General features: G+C 38.2%; 1 protein-coding gene across 3 annotated transcripts in view; it reads left to right on the top strand.

Annotated features, from left to right (window-relative positions):
- The first annotated feature begins 475 nt into the window (after positions 1–475).
- LOC126175528 (uncharacterized) overlaps positions 476–20,744 on the top strand; it is a 111,277-nt gene continuing 91,008 nt past the window's right edge. Inside the window, exons 1-2 of one of the 3 annotated variants that reach the window (XM_049922355.1) lie at positions 476–670; positions 762–927. In XM_049922355.1, the coding sequence (XP_049778312.1) occupies positions 771–927 (157 nt within the window). In that variant the 5' untranslated portion in view covers positions 476–670; positions 762–770. The other 2 variants (XM_049922356.1, XM_049922357.1) reach the window with 2 other exon arrangements.

Raw genomic sequence — 20,744 nt, forward strand, 5'->3', positions numbered from 1 at the left:
TGTGAATACGTCTCCCTTCCAGTACTTGAATCTTTCGCCGATCGAGATGTCATCGCCTACAAGACCTGGCATTGTGGTATCGACCCGAAGACGCAAAGTAGACCTAGCTATGTTTATAGTAACATGCCATTTACATTGTATACACGCTCTTGTAGAAAAGTTAGTAATTATTTAAAAAATTCATGTATGGATGTAAGGACCTGGTGTACTGCTCGTCAGTGTCTCTCAATTTAATTATTTCCTAAAAGTATTTAGTACCAAAATAGATTATGATCATCTCAAAATGATCTTCATACCAATTTCACAATGATACTAAAATTAGAATAAACCTAAAGTTTGTTAACTGTAAATTTAACTGTTTTTACAAGCAATAAGGATAAGCTGGCGGCTTAATATTCGACGAGTGTTGATTATTTGTTATTTGAAGGTTCCCGCGCATTACTTCCCGTAAAACAACATCTCAGGCTAGATTCTAGCGGTGGTGCCATCTGATATTTGCCGACGGAAATTTAGCGAATGTTTGACATTAAAGGCAATGCTGAATTAGCTGAGCCCCGTAGATTGTTAAACTATTAGGCGTCGACGTATTATTTGTGTATAGTTTTATTTTTTGGCGCTATGCTGGACGTTCAAAAGAAAATAAATTATTGTTAGCGCCTCGTGTTCTACGGTACTAATCAGAGCTCTCTTACTGTTATGTATCTCAGGAGCTTTATTCTGAAATATTTATATGATTTGTGTGGAATTTCTTTTTATTAAAGAGGCACTAAATGTCCAGCGGTGGATCTGGGCAGGGAGCGTTATATTCTCCCCTTCCCCAATCCATAAGTGACACCGATTCATCAGAGGAGGAACTGGTCAGCATTGTTCATAATGACAGTAAAAAGTTAACAGTTTCCTGCAAAGATATCTCGGAAAAAAGAAACGGTACGTTGCACGCTATCTTTTGTGTGACTAAAGTTCGCTTTTCCATATAACATTTGAGAAAGAAATTAAGAAGTTAGTGACAGTGGAAGCGTATTATGCTGCACGGAAGTTAAAGGTAAAACATCACAAAAACCCGAACTGGAGAGAAAATAGCTTCGTAGCTTAACGCATTTGACCATTAGCTTTAGTAAGGCCCCATCAAAATTAGTAAAGGGAGCTTAATATGTTTGAAAAGGCAAACATTACATTTTTGGATATGTAAACTTGTATATCAGTATTTTCCCAGTTTTTGTTGCACTACTTGATGACAATCCTTTCACTTTAAGGCTCAGGGAGTCTGTTTTCCATCCTTGTCAAGCTGATTAAGTTCTTTAACTCCCAGGATATCACTAGAGCTTTAAAACAATAACGCATGGGCATTGGTAATTATTTTTCCCATTGGCAGTGCCTCTGATCATTTAAGCATTCCACACTTTCCATAAACATTATGGTATATTTTCCTGTATGTTTTTGAAACCAAATTTATTTCCTGCACTTCCTTAGAACATTTCTGATATACTTTCTTGGCCTATTAGAGAGAGAGAACTTTATTATCTAGAAGTGAAATTTTTGTGTAATTTGTTAGAATACCATAATTAATTAATTAATTGCTTTAAATAAAAGTAGAATGTACAGGCCTTTTTAGCTGACTGTGGTACCAGTAATTTAAAATTGCTGTGGTTACTACTACTGTTGACTTTTTTTGTTTGCTCCTGATTGTTTGGGCTCTGTATCTGTGGTACCAAGTGGATGCTGTAAACGCAGAGAAAAATGAGCTTCATTTTCTTCAGGAAAAAAATTGTCTCTAACTTCTGTACTTACGTGTAATAGATTGTCCTTTCAAGAACATTTCCTGAATACTTTTTCCATTTTAACTATGAGGTTTGCTCTAGCCCATTCATTGGCATCCTGTTTATTGGTCAGAATCAGTTGCAGTACTTGCAATATTGCTGTTTATAGAAATTACCATACTTAGTCTAGATGTTGCTGCATAGTCTGTGAATTACCCTTAAAATATTGCATTGATTTCCTTACATCTTCCTTAACGACCATTCTAAATACTGTATTCCACCTTTTCAAGTTGAGTACCGTAGTGGTATAGGGTTGATAGTGAGAAGTATGTCATCTTGTTTTCGTTTTCTTGTATTATTGATGTTTAAGGGAGATATATTGAAGAATCATGAATGTTGTAGACAAAGGCAGTACTTTCAGGAGTTGGACTTGGGTGCTGAAGACCTCTCATTAGTTGACGTTAACAGTATTTTTGCTAGTGGGGCCAGCTGCATTTGCTAATTGAAGCAACGTTGCCATGAACATTGCATTTCTCCATGAGACTTTGAGCAGGATGTGGTACTCACACTACTTCAGAGCTATATGCAACAATCTGTAATTTTGGAGCCTATATTTTAATGTAGAATGCTGATCATGGTGCAGATTTGAACTGGTTGCCTACTGTAAGAGCCAGTTGAACCTCTCGATACCAGACTTTGGCTTTGATATGTCGTATAATGAGGTTGTTGTTACATGTATGTGCACAGACAGAAGTAGATCAGAACACTGATAGTATTTATTTTCCTTCTGTTATTTTTTTAGATTGTAGTAGCATACTGACCTGCAACATAGCCTAAGGTCTAGGTTACGTTAGAAGGCAATGCTTTGATTGTGAATTGGTGAAATCAATACAAGGGATGCCATGACAGCAGTTACAATTCTTATGGCATGGTGTTTTTATGTTTTAGATTTCATTGAGTGGTTTATGCTGAAATTTTGGTGATGCTGTATTTGCCACTGTAACCTACTATCTTCTAAATTATCTGCAACAACAAGCAGGATACAGACAGTGGAGAATTTGTTATAATATAGAGTACCACATGAGCTGCTCATGTCACATAAATATGCTGCATCTGTTATAAGAAATTGCTGTTAAAGTTGAGATGAATCACATCAGCAGCTTATGCACACAGATTATGACAACAAAGGAGCATCATGCACTATGGTAGTAGTACTAAAGTCTCATTATATTTATCCTTATAACCAGCCTATTATAAGCCTTTTGTCAGTTTTAGGCTTCTTATGTATTTTTGATATGTACCAAAAGCAACAGAATGACCTGTGTAACATGCTTCTCTAGGGTTGGGAGTGGAATTATGTACTCTGGTGTTGAATATCTCAACAAGCTTGCACCTAGCATAAAACAAGAAATTAAAAATCCCTAACAATTAAAAAAATACCTTATGAGCCCCCTCCCTCCTGCAAATTATCTGAGTATCTAGATTCAAAGATTGAAAAGTTCTGTTAGCAAAATGTCAAGTAGCAGCATCCTCAGTATAGCTGCATGACAAGTGGCAGTATACTGTAAATAAGACTACATATTTACAGAGAAAATACAGTTTTACTCATGTAAATATTAAATTACCAAAAGCAGATAAACAAGATGCCATCTATTATAACTGAGTAGGCAGTAGTTGTTTCCAAAGTAGCAGCTTTCTTTCTAATTTACTTTATAAAATACAGCAGAAATAGCATTTAGAAGTATGGTGGTAGTTTATTGTTAAGACAGTAACCATGTTACATTTTCAAGATTTGCTTGCCTTTTGTTAATGTCTACCTTTATTTGTTTCACAACACTGAAGGTTCTTCTTCATATAAAATCTACAGGATTCAGTGAACGATTGCTGCCTATTTTCAGTCACAGTAGTTTTACACTTATTCAGCCATGTTACCAGAGTACTCCTCAGAAGTGGTTAATGTACTGGACTAAGTTTTGGAAGAAGCTGGGTTAAAGTATCTGTGTAGCAAGACTAATGTAGGGTTTCTGCAGCCTCTATATATCACTACAAGTGCATGCTGAGTTGCTCTTTTTTTCCATGTAGGCTATGCCCAGTCTCCCTATCATCCATATCTGAATAAGCTCTTACTCTGTGTCTGTCTGCCTCATTATTGACAGAACTTTAAGCATTATTCTTATTCTGTGAAGCAGATTGTTCTGTCATTAAATGGATATTGTTGTTGTCTTGGTTTATGCAGCTCTCCAAGCTGCCATATCCTCTGCAAGTCTCTTCGTACCTGAACAGCTACTGCAACTTACATCCTTTTGTATCTGTTTACTGTATTCATCTCTTGGTCTCCCTCTACAATTTTTACCCCTGACCCCAACCCACCCTTCCCTCCAGTATTTAATTGCTGATCACTTGATGTGTCAGAATGTGTCGTATCAAACCCTTCTATGAGTCAGTTGTGTCATAAATTTGTCTCCCTAGTTCTGTTCAGTACCTTCTTATTAGTTATGTGATCTGATAAGGAACATCAACTTTTTCATCTTGGTTTGCCTGAAATGAGTGACTGAAGATAGCAAATCTAATGTTGTGATAGGTGTAACACATTCTTCAGGCAAACTGTTCATTATTATCTACTGGATAAAGTTTAAAGGCTTATATCATAAGTTATAGTATGATTTCATGTAAGGCAACAAATTCTTTGTAGAATATTAGGCTGAGATACTTTGTGGAGTTATTATTGAAGATAGCTTTCAAGGGTCACTTCCCCATTATGTTTAGTGAGTACATTTTCTTCTTGTTGTTTGTTTGTTTGTGTGTTCATTTAGTTATGAAACTGTGTGCCAAATTAAAACTGTGTACTGGACCTGAACTTGAACCTGTTACCATGCCTTTTACAGGCAAACATTTTATCAATTGAACTACAGAGGCATGGCCCACATTCAACTCCTAGCCTCAATTCTGTTGTTACCTATCTCCTTTAATAGAAACTCTCTTTCGTACATTGCTGGACTAGCACTTTTTCAAGAAAGGATTACATTTGAAATGTCCTAGATTCACAAAAAAGAATATTTTGTCCGTTACACAAATGCCTGCCTACTGACTAGTTGAGTAATGTAATTAACCGTGATCCTGAAGTCAACTGCACCAGCCACAACCAAAATTATAACTGACTGCGTTGCATGTAGTTCACAGCAACCACCTTAATTCTTGCACTGTCAAAGCTTCTTCAATACAAGATTGATATGTTTCATGTTTCATTTATTTTAATACTATACTATAACAACAGTTACCAAGTTTTTGTAATGTTCAGTTTTCTGGGCAGTGAAGAAACAAAAGTACCCATCTTGTGGTCAGTGACTTGCTTCAGCTGTTCCATTGTAAATAGTTAGTTCACATTCATGTTCTGTTCATAAGAATTGTGACCTCTTACTGTGATGTGGAATGAGTCAGATGAGTCATTTTCCAATCATAATATGTCATCTCAGTGGAACAGGAATTATTCTGTGTAGAAGGTGTCGTTGAGCAGATATGATTTCACATAGTGTTTGAGGAGTTAATTTTATTATACATTCAGTTGTCTTTATCACTTGGCAGGTGATGAAAGATTTTTATGGCTGAGTTCCTCATTCCTTTCTTTGTCACACTGTCATGAGTTATGGATAGTGTAAATCATTCATCCTCATTGTAGACTATTCATGATCATTATTGTTGACCTAAACTGTAATTGTTACTGACAGAAAACATCACAAGGGAGTAAATGTACTGTGAGACTGTTTCAGTACACCCAACTGTCTTTCTTCAGTTTCTTCTGATGTATTTGTTGATCTAACAGTCCACACAGGTGTACTGCTGGTTCATAGTGTCCAATGGACACAATATTTTGCAGATCAGATGTGTCACCACCACCAAGCACGCGGATGGATTGACCACCTGGGAATCCACAGCCGACTTATGTCCTCTCTCTCCATGAGCCATTACCTATACAGTCTGCACCCGAGGGTGTGTATCAACAGCGATAGAGACGAAGGTGTCTGTGGTAGCGTAGGTGTAGTTACTTTGCTCACCAGGTCATTGTTTTTGTTGTTTGTCTAATTAGACCAGGTTCCCAAGCCTGACTGAGAGTAAAGCTGCAGTCCTGATTGATGAGTTTGTCTGTGATGCAAATTTTGATGATCTCTCTAACAACACCTTCCCAGTATTTCAAAATGTGTGGTAAAATTGTTGAGCATTCATATTCCGTTGGACAAACCGTGGACAGACAGAGCTCTGCAACTGCCAGTTTGTTGGGATACTTTATTGACTGTGCCGTTGTGATACGCTAGCGCACTACAGGGGGACACACACTGAAACAGCACTGAGTAAATACGGACTTTTTCATGCCAAATAAAAAGTGGACATTATTGAGGAGTGTCAAAGATGGCCTCAGTTTGCGGAAGTTGGAGGTCTTATCAGATTCTGTTCCAATGTGGCAAGATGTATCGAACATGCAGTGCACACCAAGATTAATGTCGAGAACACCTGTGGATTGTTCAGTCAGTATTCCCAGCATTTTAAAGAGTTGTTGACAAGACATGGAGAACATGCATTATCCTTGTTACATGCTTCTTTGTAACAAACACTTTTTCCTCAATGACAAGTTAGCACAAAATGTTCTGCTGTAAAACATTAGTCAATGAAAATAGGAAAAGTAAGTCACCTTTTTTTTCATTTTCATCTCCAATATCTGATATTATCCTTGATGCAAAAGTTGCAGAGCTAAGATATTTTAGATGGTTTGTAACATGTGACTACCAGTTCAGGTTCTTTTCAAAATAAACACCTAAGAATTAGTACCCTACCATGATATTGTTGCACTTGGCCTCCCACAGCCGTTATCGGAAACGCGGTAATGTTACAACAAACAAGTACATTGATGACTAAGAAAAACACATTGCATTGTGTATGATTTCAAGACACTTGTGCATATACTACTAAGTGGTTCAGTGTGTCCTCATGAAATAGCACGATAAAAACTCAAGATAAGTCAACTAAAGGGTACCTCCCCAGTGCAATAATGTTGCGGGTGACTTAATAGAACATTCTGCCTCACTTACTGATGTACCTTTATGAATTATTTCTTATTGTGCAGTCAGACCTTAGCACTGATGAATTGAATATATTGTGTTTTATCTAAGTTCATTAAAAGTCCATTTGCAGAGAATCAACTACTAATTTACATTTTCAACTGTTGAAATTACTTCATTAGGCATGAGTGCAACATTTCCATCATCAGCAGAGAGAACTACTTCTCTTTTTCGGTTTCATAATGGCAGATCTGATGGTGGTTCCGTAATGGTGTGACTGTGTTTACATGGAATTGAGTGGGTCCTAGGTTATGTTCGGTTACTTGGAGACCATCTGCAGCAATTCATGTACTTCATGTTCCTAAATAATGATAGAATTTTTTTGGATGACAATGTGCCTTGTCAGTGGGCGACAATTGTTTGAGATAGATTTGAAAAACATTCTGGACACTTCACGTGAATGATCTAGCCATTTATAGGATGTAATCAAGAGGTCAATTTGTGCACAAAATCCTACAATGGCAACACTTTCACAATTATGAGGCAGCATGGTTCAATATCTCTGCAGTGGACTTCCAACAACTTGTTGAGTTGCTGCATTACACCAGGCAAACAGAGGTCCGACATGATATTAGGAGTTAGCTGATGACTTTTGTTGTCTCAGTGTACATCAACAAAGAGAAGCATCTTATAGAAAACACATTGATAATTGTCATTAAACTGCTACATGTACAGCTGTTTGTGTTTATATAGGCTGCATTTACTGTATCAAAATGTTATGTCTACATCTACATAGATTCTCCGCAAGCCACCATACAGTGCGTGGCAGAGGTTACCCTGTACCACTGCTTGTCATTTCTTCTCCTGTTCCAGTCATAAATAGAGCAAGAGAAAATCAAATGTCTGTAGGCCTCCAATGAGACCTAATTTCTCTATCTTCTCTTTGTGGCCATTTCGCGCAGTGTATGTTGGCAGAAGTAGAATCATTCAGCAGTTAGCTTCAAATGCCAGTTCTCTAAATTTTCTCAGTTGTGTTTCTCAAAAAGAATGTCGCCTTCGCTCCAGGAATTCCCATTTGAGCTCCTGAAGCATCTGCCAACATTTACGTGTTGTTCGAACCTACCAGGCACACCAACATCCTATATGCAGTCTCCTTTACTGATGAACCAATCTTTCCTAAAATTGTCCTAATAAACCGAAGTCGACCATTCACCTTCCGTAGCACAGTCGTCACATGCTCGTTCCATCTGATATCACTTTGCAATGTTATGCCCAGATATTTAAACAACTTGACAGTGTCAAGTAGGAGACTAGTAATACTGTATCTGAACATTATAGGTTTGTTCTTCCTTCTCACCTGTATTAATTTATATTTTTCCACATATAGGACTAGCTGCCGTTCATCACACCAACCAGAACTTTAATCTGAGTCATCTTGTAGCTTCCTACAGTCACTCGACTTTGACATGCTACCTATTGTTATGGTAGGTGCTACTTTTCAAAAATAAGCTGTTTCCTCAATCAGAGTAATTGTCACTAATACTTTGCATTCATCAAGAATACCAGTAGAACTATATGCTGCAAGAATAAATAACTTTTTCAAAGAACTCTACTTCTGATAATGCAACTAACATGAATTTTAAATCTTTGAATCTATAGAACCAGGTAATTTGTAAGACTGGCAAAAAATTATTTTAATTTTCTTTTGGTTTTTTAGGGATTCGGAGTTTCTTGTTTTAAGCTGGATGAGAGATAGTTGAAGACATTCACTCCAGAATACAAAACCCCAATCTGTAACCTAGATAACGATGTAGGCTCTGCATGGAAATTATATTTATGAGTTGTATTGTGATTACAAAAATTACAATTTATCTGAATCTGACACCTCGTATCAGCAACAGTAAAAATGCAGTGTACTGGGAAATAAGTTTAAGAATTCCACAATCTTTGTGGAAGCCTCAGCAACATGTGCAGTTATTTACTTAACACAATATACTTGCTTCTCACAAGTGCAGACTAAATGTGGGTTACCCTCAAATGTTGTTCGTGAAATATTGAGGAGCTTTGTATTCTTACAGAAAAACTCGTAGATTTGTGTTCCAGGTGTACAGTGTGTTCCTCCTCACTGATTTTTTGTTGTTGACTGTTTTCTGCACTTAATGTAGGAGGATTTCATTAATCTCTTCAAAGGCAATTTAGATGCAATTTGATAGTGCTGGTAAATCTGTTGGTAATGGTAGTTCGAATACTGAATCTCATATAAAAAAATAATGAAATTAAATTGAGTGAGCAGGAGACCAGGACTGGCATTTTTGATCATTGGCTCCACACACTGTGTTGTTTTATTATTCATAAACATTGAGATATACATGAGGTGGTAGCTCCCATTATCATGTTCGACTTCCTTTTACCCAGTATAGTGCAGCAACTTGGTGTGGCATGGACTCAACAACTCATTGGAAGTGCCGTTGAGAAGTATTGAGCCATGCTGCCTCTATAGCCATCCATAATTGCGAAAGTATTGCCTCTGGATGAGTTAGTGCATGAACTGACCTCTTAAGTCCCATAAATGTCAGGTGATTGGCATGGCCAAATCATTTGCTGGAAATTCCATTGTTTGAGCACATGAAGACCATAAATATCTGCACGCGGTCTCCAGATATCCGAACATAAATGGTTAGTCAATGATCAGTTTGGCTGGACCAGTGGAACTAGTCCATTCCAGGTAAATACAGCCCACACCATTATGAAGCCACCATCAGCTTGCACAATGCCTTGTTGACAACTTGGGTGCACAACTGCATGGGGTCTGCGCCATCAGCTCTTACCAACTGAAATTGGGGCTAATCTGATGAGGCCACTGTTTTCCCAGTCTTCTGGGTCCAACCAACATGGTCACAAGTCCATGAAAGGCACTGCAGGCAATATCACGCTCTTAGCAAAGGCACTCACATTGGTTGCCTGCTGCCATAGCCCATTAACACCAAAATTCACCACAATGTCCTAACGGATAAATTCGTCGTATGTCCCATATTGATTTCTGTGGTTATTTTGCACAGTGTTTCTTGTCTGATAGCACTGACAATGCTATGCAAACACCTCTGCTCTCAGTCATTATGTAAGGCCATTGGCCACTGTGTTGTCTGTGGTGAGGGGTAATGTCTGAAATTTGGCATTCTTGGCACACACACTTGACACTGTGGATTTTGGAATACTGAACTCTCAAGCGATTTCTGAAGTGGAACATCCCATGTGTCTGTCTCCAACTACCACTCTACGTTCAAGTCTGTTAATTCCTGTCGTGTGGCCATGATGAAATAGGAAACATTTTCACATAAATCACCTGAGCACATTTGACTGCTGCATCTATGCGCTGCCCTTTTATACCTTGTGTATGTGATACTACTGCCATCAGTGTATGTGAATATCTCTATCGCACAACTTTTGTCACTTCAGTGTAAGTGAATGGGACCATCATGTTGTTGATGATGACATACTCACACTTTGTGGCTGTATTATGAAACAATTTTGCAGAATTTTGAAATACATTTTTTCTGTAATGGTTTCTTCCACGAACAAAAAGGATCATAAACTATAATATTTAAGTTAGCACTGAACACATTTTTTTAAATTGTGAGTTGTAGATTTGTTACACAGTAGTGTGCTATATTTACCCCAGATTCATTCATTGTGTTCTAATTGCAACATTTTGTCACCAAAATCATCCTTTTAATCTGTTAACAAGTGTGGATTTTGTAGGAAACTCACTCACATGTGCTCAACCATTCCGTCAGTCATATTTTGCCAGCAACTACTATTGTCAGATAGCATTGACAGTTTGTGCATATTTGTGAAATTGCATTCTAAAGTGACTCACCAGTGCTACAGACTGATGTAAATGAAACGCAAGTACAACATAAGTTTCCAATCACCTGTTGCCATTTTTATTAACACCTAACAGGTGTAGCCTATATTGGTTGTAGAAAAAGTGAAAACTCCTGCAACAAAACAAATATTTTTGAGCTCCACATGACTGCAACATTGTGTAAAAAATATCTCTGCGGTACATTGAAACAACTTCATTCATTTATAATGATCCTGTAGTTACTTTATATTGTATTAGTAAACTTACTCGCAGATTGTGACTTCATTTGACATGAGCTGTATTAAGTATAGATATACAGTCTATTAGGGACACACTTTGCCTGTGCTTGCCCAACAGGACTTTCATTTGCGGGATCACATATAATTTTATTTTTGAAGTATAATTAGTAAAAATCAGATTTTTAGTTTGTTAGGAAGATGAGCATTGAAAATTAGTCTATATTCTATTGAAGATGATCCATACACATTGCCTTGCTGGGCGGCTTGCATGCCTGAATGATACTGATAGCCTGATAGATGCAACCAAATTGAATAGGTATCGGTGGAGATACCAGAGTTTAAACATCCGGTACCTCAAGAGGGATAGCAGCCTTCTCAGTAGTCGCTGGGGCAAGTCTGGATGGTAGACTGATATGGTCTTGTAACATTAGCCAACATGTCCTTGTTCTACTGTGTGATTTAATGATGATGGCATCCTCATGGGTAAAATATTCCAAAGGTAAAATGGTCCTCCAAAAGGGGGGGAGGGGGTGTTGATCATCAGGAAAAAGAAATCTGACATTCTTTGGGTCAGGGCGTTGTGTATTATATCCCTGAACTGGATGTCAGGTTAGATAATATAAGAAGAGAAATGGATAGTTTGAAGTTAGATATAGTGGATATTAGTAAAGTGCAGTGGTAGGAAGAACAGGAGGAAATATCTTGGGCTTCATAAAGCTGCTAAAAGTAGTTTTAATAAGATTATGCAGATTTAACTGGAGAATCATTGTTTGCAGTGACTTTAATGTTGATTTCCTCTCGGACAGTACCGATTGAGGGCACTCAGAATTTTTCATGTCTAGCTTTCAATCATTTTTTACTGTAGAATTCCCTACAGTGATGGAAGGGCATAGTGCAACAATTATTAACAATTAATTTTTAACACTACAACCTACAGTGATTTAACTGTGCAACCAATAGGTAGTGATTTATCTGAACTTGGTGGTCAAATTTTAACAATGAAATTTACTGTCAAGGTATATACAGGCCGTAGGAAAAAAATAGTGTATTGCAGAATCATTATAAACTAGCCAGTGGCGATACATTTCCAAAGCACTTTGAGTACAGTTTTCCCCTAAAATAAAGACGGACAGAATTGAAGAGAAGCAAGGATAAGAGTGGCTAACTCATTGGGTTCAAGTATCATATGCTGGGAAGAGAGAGCTTTGCATAATTCAGAGAACATGAATATGAGTAAAGAAGACCATTCACCGAATAGGAGAAGTACTGAGTTGCCAACAGGCACACTCAAAAGAAAATGAAGCTTTTGGAATAAATGCTTTGACAATGCAGAGTACAAACACACACACGCACACTCTCTGTAATCCTCTATTGCATCAAAGGATTTATTCTGAAAGCTAGAAAGTTTTCATTCTCTTTTGTGTGTACATGTCAGTGACTCAAAGCTGCTATTCAGTGGGGCTCATTTGCTCTTAAATTATTTGCATTTTGCCTGAACTTTCCATACTGTAATTTAGCAGCCAAGTGCAAGATCTGAAACTCCATTTCCACCGGCATAGTAAAATCCTCCAGTCCATCATTAAGAAACCAAAACTTATGTAATTATGCTAAAAACATCCATGTCTGGAAAGAGTAAAAACAATTTATGACTATTAAACAAATAAAAATAATTACTCAAATAAAATTGAGCCATCAGAAAATAACTCTGGCAAAATTAGTTACAGTGGCCACTAGATTCAGTGATTACTTCCCCACAGTGGCAGCAAACACTGCACACAGTAATAATAATAAAAAAAAAATATACAGATGCATTACATTTACTTATGCAGGCATTGCATGTACTACCAACAGATATTAGTTTCGAAAATACAACCCCTGAGATGTTTACAGATCAGATCATAAAAAGTAGCAATAGTTACAGCTATGATTGTCTTTTAGAAGAATATTAAAATATTGTGCTGACTTGGTAGGCCTTCCCTAAAGCTGTCTCTCTGTAATCAGTAAATGACTTTGGGTGTATTTCCTGACAGACTTAAATGTGTTGCACCAACACCCATCTACAAAATTGGAGGTAGGCAAAACACCTATAATTAAAGACATATATCAATCCTTCCAATCTTTTCAACAGTGTTTTAGAAAGTGGCCTATGATAGTATACTGACTCATTTAACTTAACAAAACTTGTTAACTGGCTCTCAGTTTGGCTTTCATAAAGGATTCTCAATAGAAAAAGCAATAAAAGACCTCGCAAATTAAGTACTGTAAGAGCTAAACAAGAAAAATTATCATGTTGATATATTGCATGACCTTGTCAAAGCCTTTGATTGTGAAAGCAACGTAATTCAATTTGGTAAACTATTATGTTCTAATATTAATGGCATCCCTCTTGCATAGATGGCATAGTCCATGCATCTCATTAACCATCTGCATCTCTGCCCTCAAAATAACCTTACAATGGAGTGCTACAGGGGTCGGTATTGAGGCCACTCCTGTTTTTAAATTGCATTTCGATTTTCCATTGACTTCAAAGGACAGTTCAAAAACTGACACCATGAATCCTGCAGGGCTGTCCATAAATCCATGAGAGTACATGGGGGTTGAGATCTCTTCTGAACAGCATGTTGTAAGGCATCCCAGTTATGCTCAATAATGTTCATGTCTGGGGAGTTTGGTAGCCATGGGAAGTGCTTAAACTCAGAAGAGTGTTGCTGGAACCACTGTGTTGCAATTTTGGATATGTAGGGTGTTTCATTGTCCTGCTGGAATTGCCCAAGTCCATCGGAATGCACAATGGACATGAATGGATGCAGGTGATTAGACAGGATGATTACGTACGTGTCATCTATCAGTCATATCTAGACATATCAGACGTCCCATACCACTCCAACTGCACATGCCCCACACCATTACAGAGCTTCCACCAGCTTGAACAGTCCCCTGCTGACATGCAGGGACCATGGATTCAAGAGGTTGTCTCCATACCCGTACACATCCATCTACTTGATACAATTTGAAATGAAACTCGTCCAACCAGGCAGTTTCCAGTCATCAACAATCCAGTGTTGGTGTTGACTGGCCCAGGCAAGGTGTAAAGCTTTGTGTCATGCAGTTGTGAAGGGTTCACCAGTGGGCCTTCAGCTCCAAAAACCCATATTGATGCTGTTTTGTTGAATGGTTCACATGCTGACACTTGTTGATGGCTCAGCATTGAAATATGCAGCAATTTGTGGAAGGGTTACACTTCTGTCACGTTGAATGATTCTTTTCAGTTGTCGTTGGTCCTGTTCTTGCACGATCTTTTTTTGGCTTCAGCAATGTCAGAAATTTGATGTTTTACCGGATTCCTGATGTTCAGAGTACACTCATGAAATGGTTGTATGGGAAAGCCGCACTTCATCGCTCCCATGGAGATGCTTGTGTGTCAACTATACCACCACATTCAAACTCACTCACATCTTGATACCCTGCCATTTTAGCAGCAGTAACCAATCTAACAACTTCGCCAGACACTTTTTGTGATATATAGGCATTGCCGACCACAGCACCTTCTTCTGCCTGTTTGCATATCTCTGAATTTGAATACACATGCCTATACCAGTTTATTTGGTGCTTCAGTGTAATATTGGGTGCTGAGAACAGTCTTTCAGGCATTTATGATTTGTTCCTTAAGTCAGTTCAAGTAAAAATGTTCAAATACATGTATGTCTGGAAATGTTTGATCTATCAAATATCTGCCCTATTTGGTTTTTGAAACAGTGTGGGTAACAAGATGAAATCTGGTGTAATGTTATTTCATGGTAATTGTTACTTTACCAAATATTAAAGAGATCAACATATCTGATGACTGAAATCTTAGTGCCACAAACAGTCTGTCTTCAACACTAATGGATTTATGCATAATGATGTCCTGGTTGACAGTTTTTAGGTCCAATTATAAGGAGTATTTCTTTCATCTCCATGCTGTCAGTCTCACAAAATTTTGATATTTTTGGATCTGTTCCATGGCAAGCTTTACAGTGAGATTCTTGAGCCTTCAAAATCATCGTGCTCTCTATTCCACTATCTTATCCAACATGAACATTTGGGTTTGTTTTTTTCTTTGCCACTTAAGGCATTAAAACTGCACCTACCGCCTGGTGCTCTTCCATTGCAACCTCTTCTTTCCCACACAACTATGACTGAAAAATCTCAGGGAAAGTGATATTTCAGCCCTGAAAGACCTCCATCCTTCTGTGCATAAACACTTCTGACATCTGCTTCTGCAAGACACACACACTTACAGAAAGTACTCACTGGTAACTAACAGTAAAAATTCTCATACAGTGTAAATAATTCTGTGATTACTATCTGAGATTGACAAAAGGTGTGAGAGCAAAAACCTCTCACATGTACCCCTGCCCTTACAAGAGAAAGTGTCCTTTGTGGTTACATCATTGTGGTCTTCCCCTGCACTGCTGTATGGATTTTCAAAATAGGAGTTCGTGATCTTCCGTATTTCTGTCTTTTCCCTGACTGTGTTGCCGTCTGGCTTTTCTATCGCTTTTATGTATTCATTGCCTCTTCTTATATTTCTTATTGTTCAGTACAGTAGTTTATGAAATTAATCCAAGCTTTCTGTTTTCTTCGACCACAGTTCTTTTTACTTTTAGATTCTGATTTTTTTAATGTCTACTGTAATTCATTTACTCTGTATTCATTTCTTCTACTACCCTTTTGTATTTCTTTATCTCTGGATTCATTTTTTCCTCTTTCACAGCACTCATCACCCTATCATTCCACCAAAAAGTTTCTTTTATTTTCTTGCTTGTTTTACCACATACTTGTGCTGCAGCTCCAGTAATGCTTTCTTTGAATCCAGTCTGGTCAACTAACTTGTTTATCTTTCTTCCTCAGTTTGCATGCCTTTATTTTTGGTTTCCAGTATTTCTAAGGTCTGTGAACTTCGATGTGATTCATTGTTGCAAGTAGCAATCTGTTGACATGGTGTAGACTTCCACTTGATATAACTCTGAATGCACATATGATCTTCCCTGTTTCATTGTGTAATATGATGTAATTGGTCACAGTTTTAGATCCTCAATTCCAACTATATATTGTTAGTCTCTGACTTAACTGCTTCTGGAATCTTTTCAGTCTACACCTTACATATTGATCTAGAAGGTTTTCAACTTGTGGGTTGCTGTTGCCATGATGATGTGGACCCAGTACATTTTCATATCGAGGTCTGTGTGATCCAACATCGATACTCAGATCTCCCACTATAATTAAATTTTCTTCTCTTGCTGTAGCTTCTAAATCAGTTGTTCTTTTTCTTCGTCACTACAGCCTATCTATGGGGCATATGGCTGAACAATTATCAGCACTCTCTTGTTAAGTGATATGTGCAGTTTAATTATTCTTTAATTCATGTATGTTACCTCTCTAGTAACATCTCTTCCTTTTTTTAATACAAAACATACACCATTTTTGGCTTCAGTTTTTTGGCCACTCCAATGTAGTTTACATCTGTTCCTTAGTTTTGTTATTCCTCTACCTTTCCACTTTGTCTCATTCAGATCAGGGTACAGAGGTTTCTCCTTTACATATATCTATCAGTTCTTCAGTTTTACCAGTCAGGATGGGATATTCAGTTGTTCCAGTCTGATGTTTAAGGCAGGAAAAAAATTATTAACTGTCTGAATAATGAAAGAAATTATTCAGAAAGCTAAATGAAGTGAAAATTTAATAGTGATGAGGGCTTGGAATTCGATAAAGTAGGAAGAAGAAGAAAAAGAAGAGAAGGAAAAATGTCAGGAGAACATAGACTGAGAAAAAAAGTGACAGAAGAAGCTTCCTGGTATAATTTTGTGCACAACACAATTTAATCATTACTAACACATGGTTTATGAACCTTGCAAGAAGGTTCTATACATGGAAGACACATGGATGTTTCAGATGGACTATATAATGGTAATACAGGTTTTGTAATCATATTTTAGAATGGAAGCTCTTTCCAGGAGCACATGTAAACTTTCACCATGATTTGTTGGTTATGACCTGTCAAATGAAAGTGAAGAAATTGTAGGAAGACAGGATCTTAAGGAGACAGAAGCAGGATAAATGGAAATAATGACTATTGAGAGTTTCAAATGGAGCATTAGGGAATGACAGATTGAAGCAGGGGAATGAAATACTAGAGAAGGCAAATGAATAGTTTTTAGATATGCAAAATTAAGTCAACAAAGTATCAAATAGGCCAAATACAAGGCCCGTATAAATCCTTAAACAGCACATCAGATATTAAAATTAATCAATGAAAATAGAAAATATAAAAGTAATCAGCCAAAACCGAATACAGATATTTAAAAATTGACATTGACCTTAAATGCAAAATGGTGAAGAAGGAATTATTAGACTACATGTGCAAAGCTGTAGAGACATGCATGACTATGGGAAATATAGATGTCGTGTGTGGGAAAATTGAAGAAACCATGGGAGAAAAAAAAGCAAATGTATGAATATCAAGAGGTCAAATGGCAAGCTAGTACCAAAGAAACACAGAAAGGTGAAAGGGCTACACAAAAGAAATAGATCAATGTTGAGTAAAAGGAAGGAGAAGTAGATAGTGAGATGGGGGTGTGTGATGTGAAAGGAATTTGACAGAGCACTGAAGTATTTAAGTTGTAACAACACACCTCAAGGAGACACTGTTCCCTCAGAGTTATTAAGATCTTAGGGAGAACATGCAATCACAAAACCATTCCACTTGGTGTGGAAGATATATGAGACAGGCAAAATATGACCATTATTCAAGAAAAATGTAATAAAATTTCAATTCCAAAGAAGTTAGGTGCTGATGGGTGTGAATAACACCAAACCTTCAGTTTAATAAGTCAAGGCTGCAAACTATTGACATGACTTATTAACAGAAGAATGGAAAGTCTGGTAGAAACCAGTTCTGGGGACAATCAGTTTGAACACCAGAGAACTATAGGAACACACAAGGTGATACTGATCCTGTACATTACCTTAATAGAATTAACTGGAGAAAGACAAACCTGTGTTTGTAGCATTCGTAGATCCCGAGAAAGCTTTTGGCAATATAGACTGGAATATACTCTACGTGTTGCTGAAGTTATCAGGGATAAAACACAGGGAGTGAACCACACTGCAGTTGTAAGAGTCAAAAGACCTGAAAGGGAACCAGTAGTTGAGAAGAAAATGAGATAGGGTAGTAGCCTATCCTAAATGTTATCTCTCTGGACATAGCAGTAAAAGAAACCAAGGAGAAATTTGAAAAGGAATTTATATTGCAGGGAGGAAAATTAAAAACTAATGTTTCCAACAACATTGTAATTCTGTCGGAGACAGCAAAGTATTTAGATCAGTTGAATGGAATAGACAGTCTCTTTAAAACAGATTATAAGATGAATGTCAGCAAAAGTTGTGGAATGTAATTGAAGTAAATCAGACATTGCTGAAGTAATTAGAATATGAATTGAGACACCAGGTGTAATAGACGAGTTTTGCTATTTGGGCAGTAAAAGAATGGACAGTGGCTGAAATAGGGAAGATATAAAATGCAGACACAATAGCACACCACTCACAGGTTAGGCCATAGGCTTGTTCCAACTGGCCAGCTGCTGCTTACAAGGCACTAAAGACAGCACGAGGAGCAACCTACACTCATTGGACGTGTGATCCATTAATCTCTCCGGCCGTTATTGCCAGTAGATGGATACTGGTGATAACTGCTGCTTCTTTAATCAGCAGTATCTCATTTGGCACCCATACCAGACCTCCATACTCAGGAAAAAAATTTGAGGGGGTACCAGGAATTGAACCTGGGCCTTCTGCACCAAAGCAGCAACCCTAAGCATTCAGCTGCAGAGATGGGTAAACATGATAGTAAACAAAGCATCTTTTAAAAACACAAATAAGTTAACTATGAGTCTAAATTTAAGTGTTTAGCATGCCTTTTCTGAAGATACTTGTCTGGAATGTAGCGTAATACAGAAGCGAAACATGGACTATAAACAGTTCAGGCAAGAAGAGAAAAAAACCGTTTGGAAAATGATGGTACAGAATAATGCTGAAGGGTCAGCTAGGTAACTGATTAAGAGATACTGAAGCAGATTAGGAGGGTAAGAAATGTATGGCACTACTTGATAAAAGTGGGGATCCTGTAGAGGGAGACCGAAGATTTAACTGCAGTCAGCAGGTTCAAATAGATGTAGGTTTCAGTATTTATGCAGAGGTGAAGAGGCTTCCACAGGATAGACTGGTATGGAGAGCTGCATCACATCAGTCTTTGAACTGAAGATCACAACAAATGTGCTGTTGCACACTACTTTCTCCAAAATGTCTCTAAATACTGAAAAAAGAAAATGGGTATATAGTGTCTCAAGGGTAAGATTTTGATACTCTATGAAGAATACCATCATAGCCAGAAGAACTCTATTACATTCTAATAAATTCATTATATAACGGCTCCCTGCTTCTTAAAAATGCTCATGTAAAATTAATTTTTGGTTTGAGCAGTGCTGAATGCTCAGTTGAGCATCCTAAAATACTTCATCAAATAATGAAAAATATTAAAAAGAAGATTGATTCCTGTGTAGACAGGCACAATTAAGACACATAGAGCTTTTGGACACAGCCTTCATCAGCAAAAGAAAAACACAAATGAGCAAGCACACCTCATGCACACATAACCGCCACCTCCAGCATCTCAGGCCAGAAATGCAACTAAGGAAAGGAGTGGTCAAAGACGGGCAGGCGCATTGGCCGCAGGTGGCAAATAAACAGGGTGAGAGATAAGAATGGGGAGGGGATGATGGGACAGATGGGGTGGAAATTGTTGGGTGGAGGGTGGGGGGACAGTATGTTACCTTAGGATGAGGCCGGAATAATCACATGAGCAGAGAATGTTTTGTAAGTATAACTCCCATCTGTGCAGTTCAGAAAAGCTTGTGGTGGAGGAGGGATCCAGATGACTCAGGTAGTGGAGCAGCCATTAAAATCAAGCATGTTATGTTCAGTGCATATTGTGCCACAGGGTGGTCTACTTTGCTCTTGGTCACAGTTTGGCAGTGGCCATTCATCCTGGTGGACTGCTGGGTGGTAGTCACACCAGTATAACAGGTTGGGAAATGATTGCAGCAGAGCTGGTAAATGACATAGGTGCTTTCATAGGTGGTCCTGGCCCCTGATGGGGTAAGATAAACCTGTGACAGTATTGGAATAGGAAGTGCTGGGTGGGTGAATTTGGTCGGTCTTGCACCTGGATCTTCCACAGGGGTATGATCCTTGTGGCAAGGCATTGGGATTGGGAGTGGCATCGGGATGGACTAGGATATTGTGGAGGTTGGGTAGGTGACAGAACACCACTTTAGGAGTGGTGGGAAGAATCTTGGGTAGGATGTCCCTCATTTCAACGGATGATATAGGTTATCAAAGCTGTGACGAAGAATATGGTTCAGTTGTTTCAGTCCGGGTTGGTATTGGGTGACAAAGGGGACACGCCATTGTGGCTGGGTCTTGGGGGTGGTGAGAGAATTGGAGCTGTGAGGGAAAATGGCACAGGAGATCTATTTATAGACTAGGTCTGTGAAGGCCTTGGTGAGACCCTCAGCGTACTGAGCAAGGGAATTCTTGTCACTGCAGACATGTTGTCCCTGGGTTGCCAGGCTCTATGGAAGGGACTTTTTGGTGTAAAATGGATGACAACTGTCAATTTGCAGGTATTCTTGCTGCTGGTGGGATGGTGCCATCAGAGAGGAGGTGGTCAACATCTAGAAAGGTGGCAGAGGGGTTGAGGAGGACCACGTGAAGCTGATGGTAGAGAAGGTGT

Source organism: Schistocerca cancellata, chromosome 3 (genome assembly GCF_023864275.1).
Source record: "Schistocerca cancellata isolate TAMUIC-IGC-003103 chromosome 3, iqSchCanc2.1, whole genome shotgun sequence".
NCBI lineage: Eukaryota > Metazoa > Arthropoda > Insecta > Orthoptera > Acrididae > Schistocerca > Schistocerca cancellata.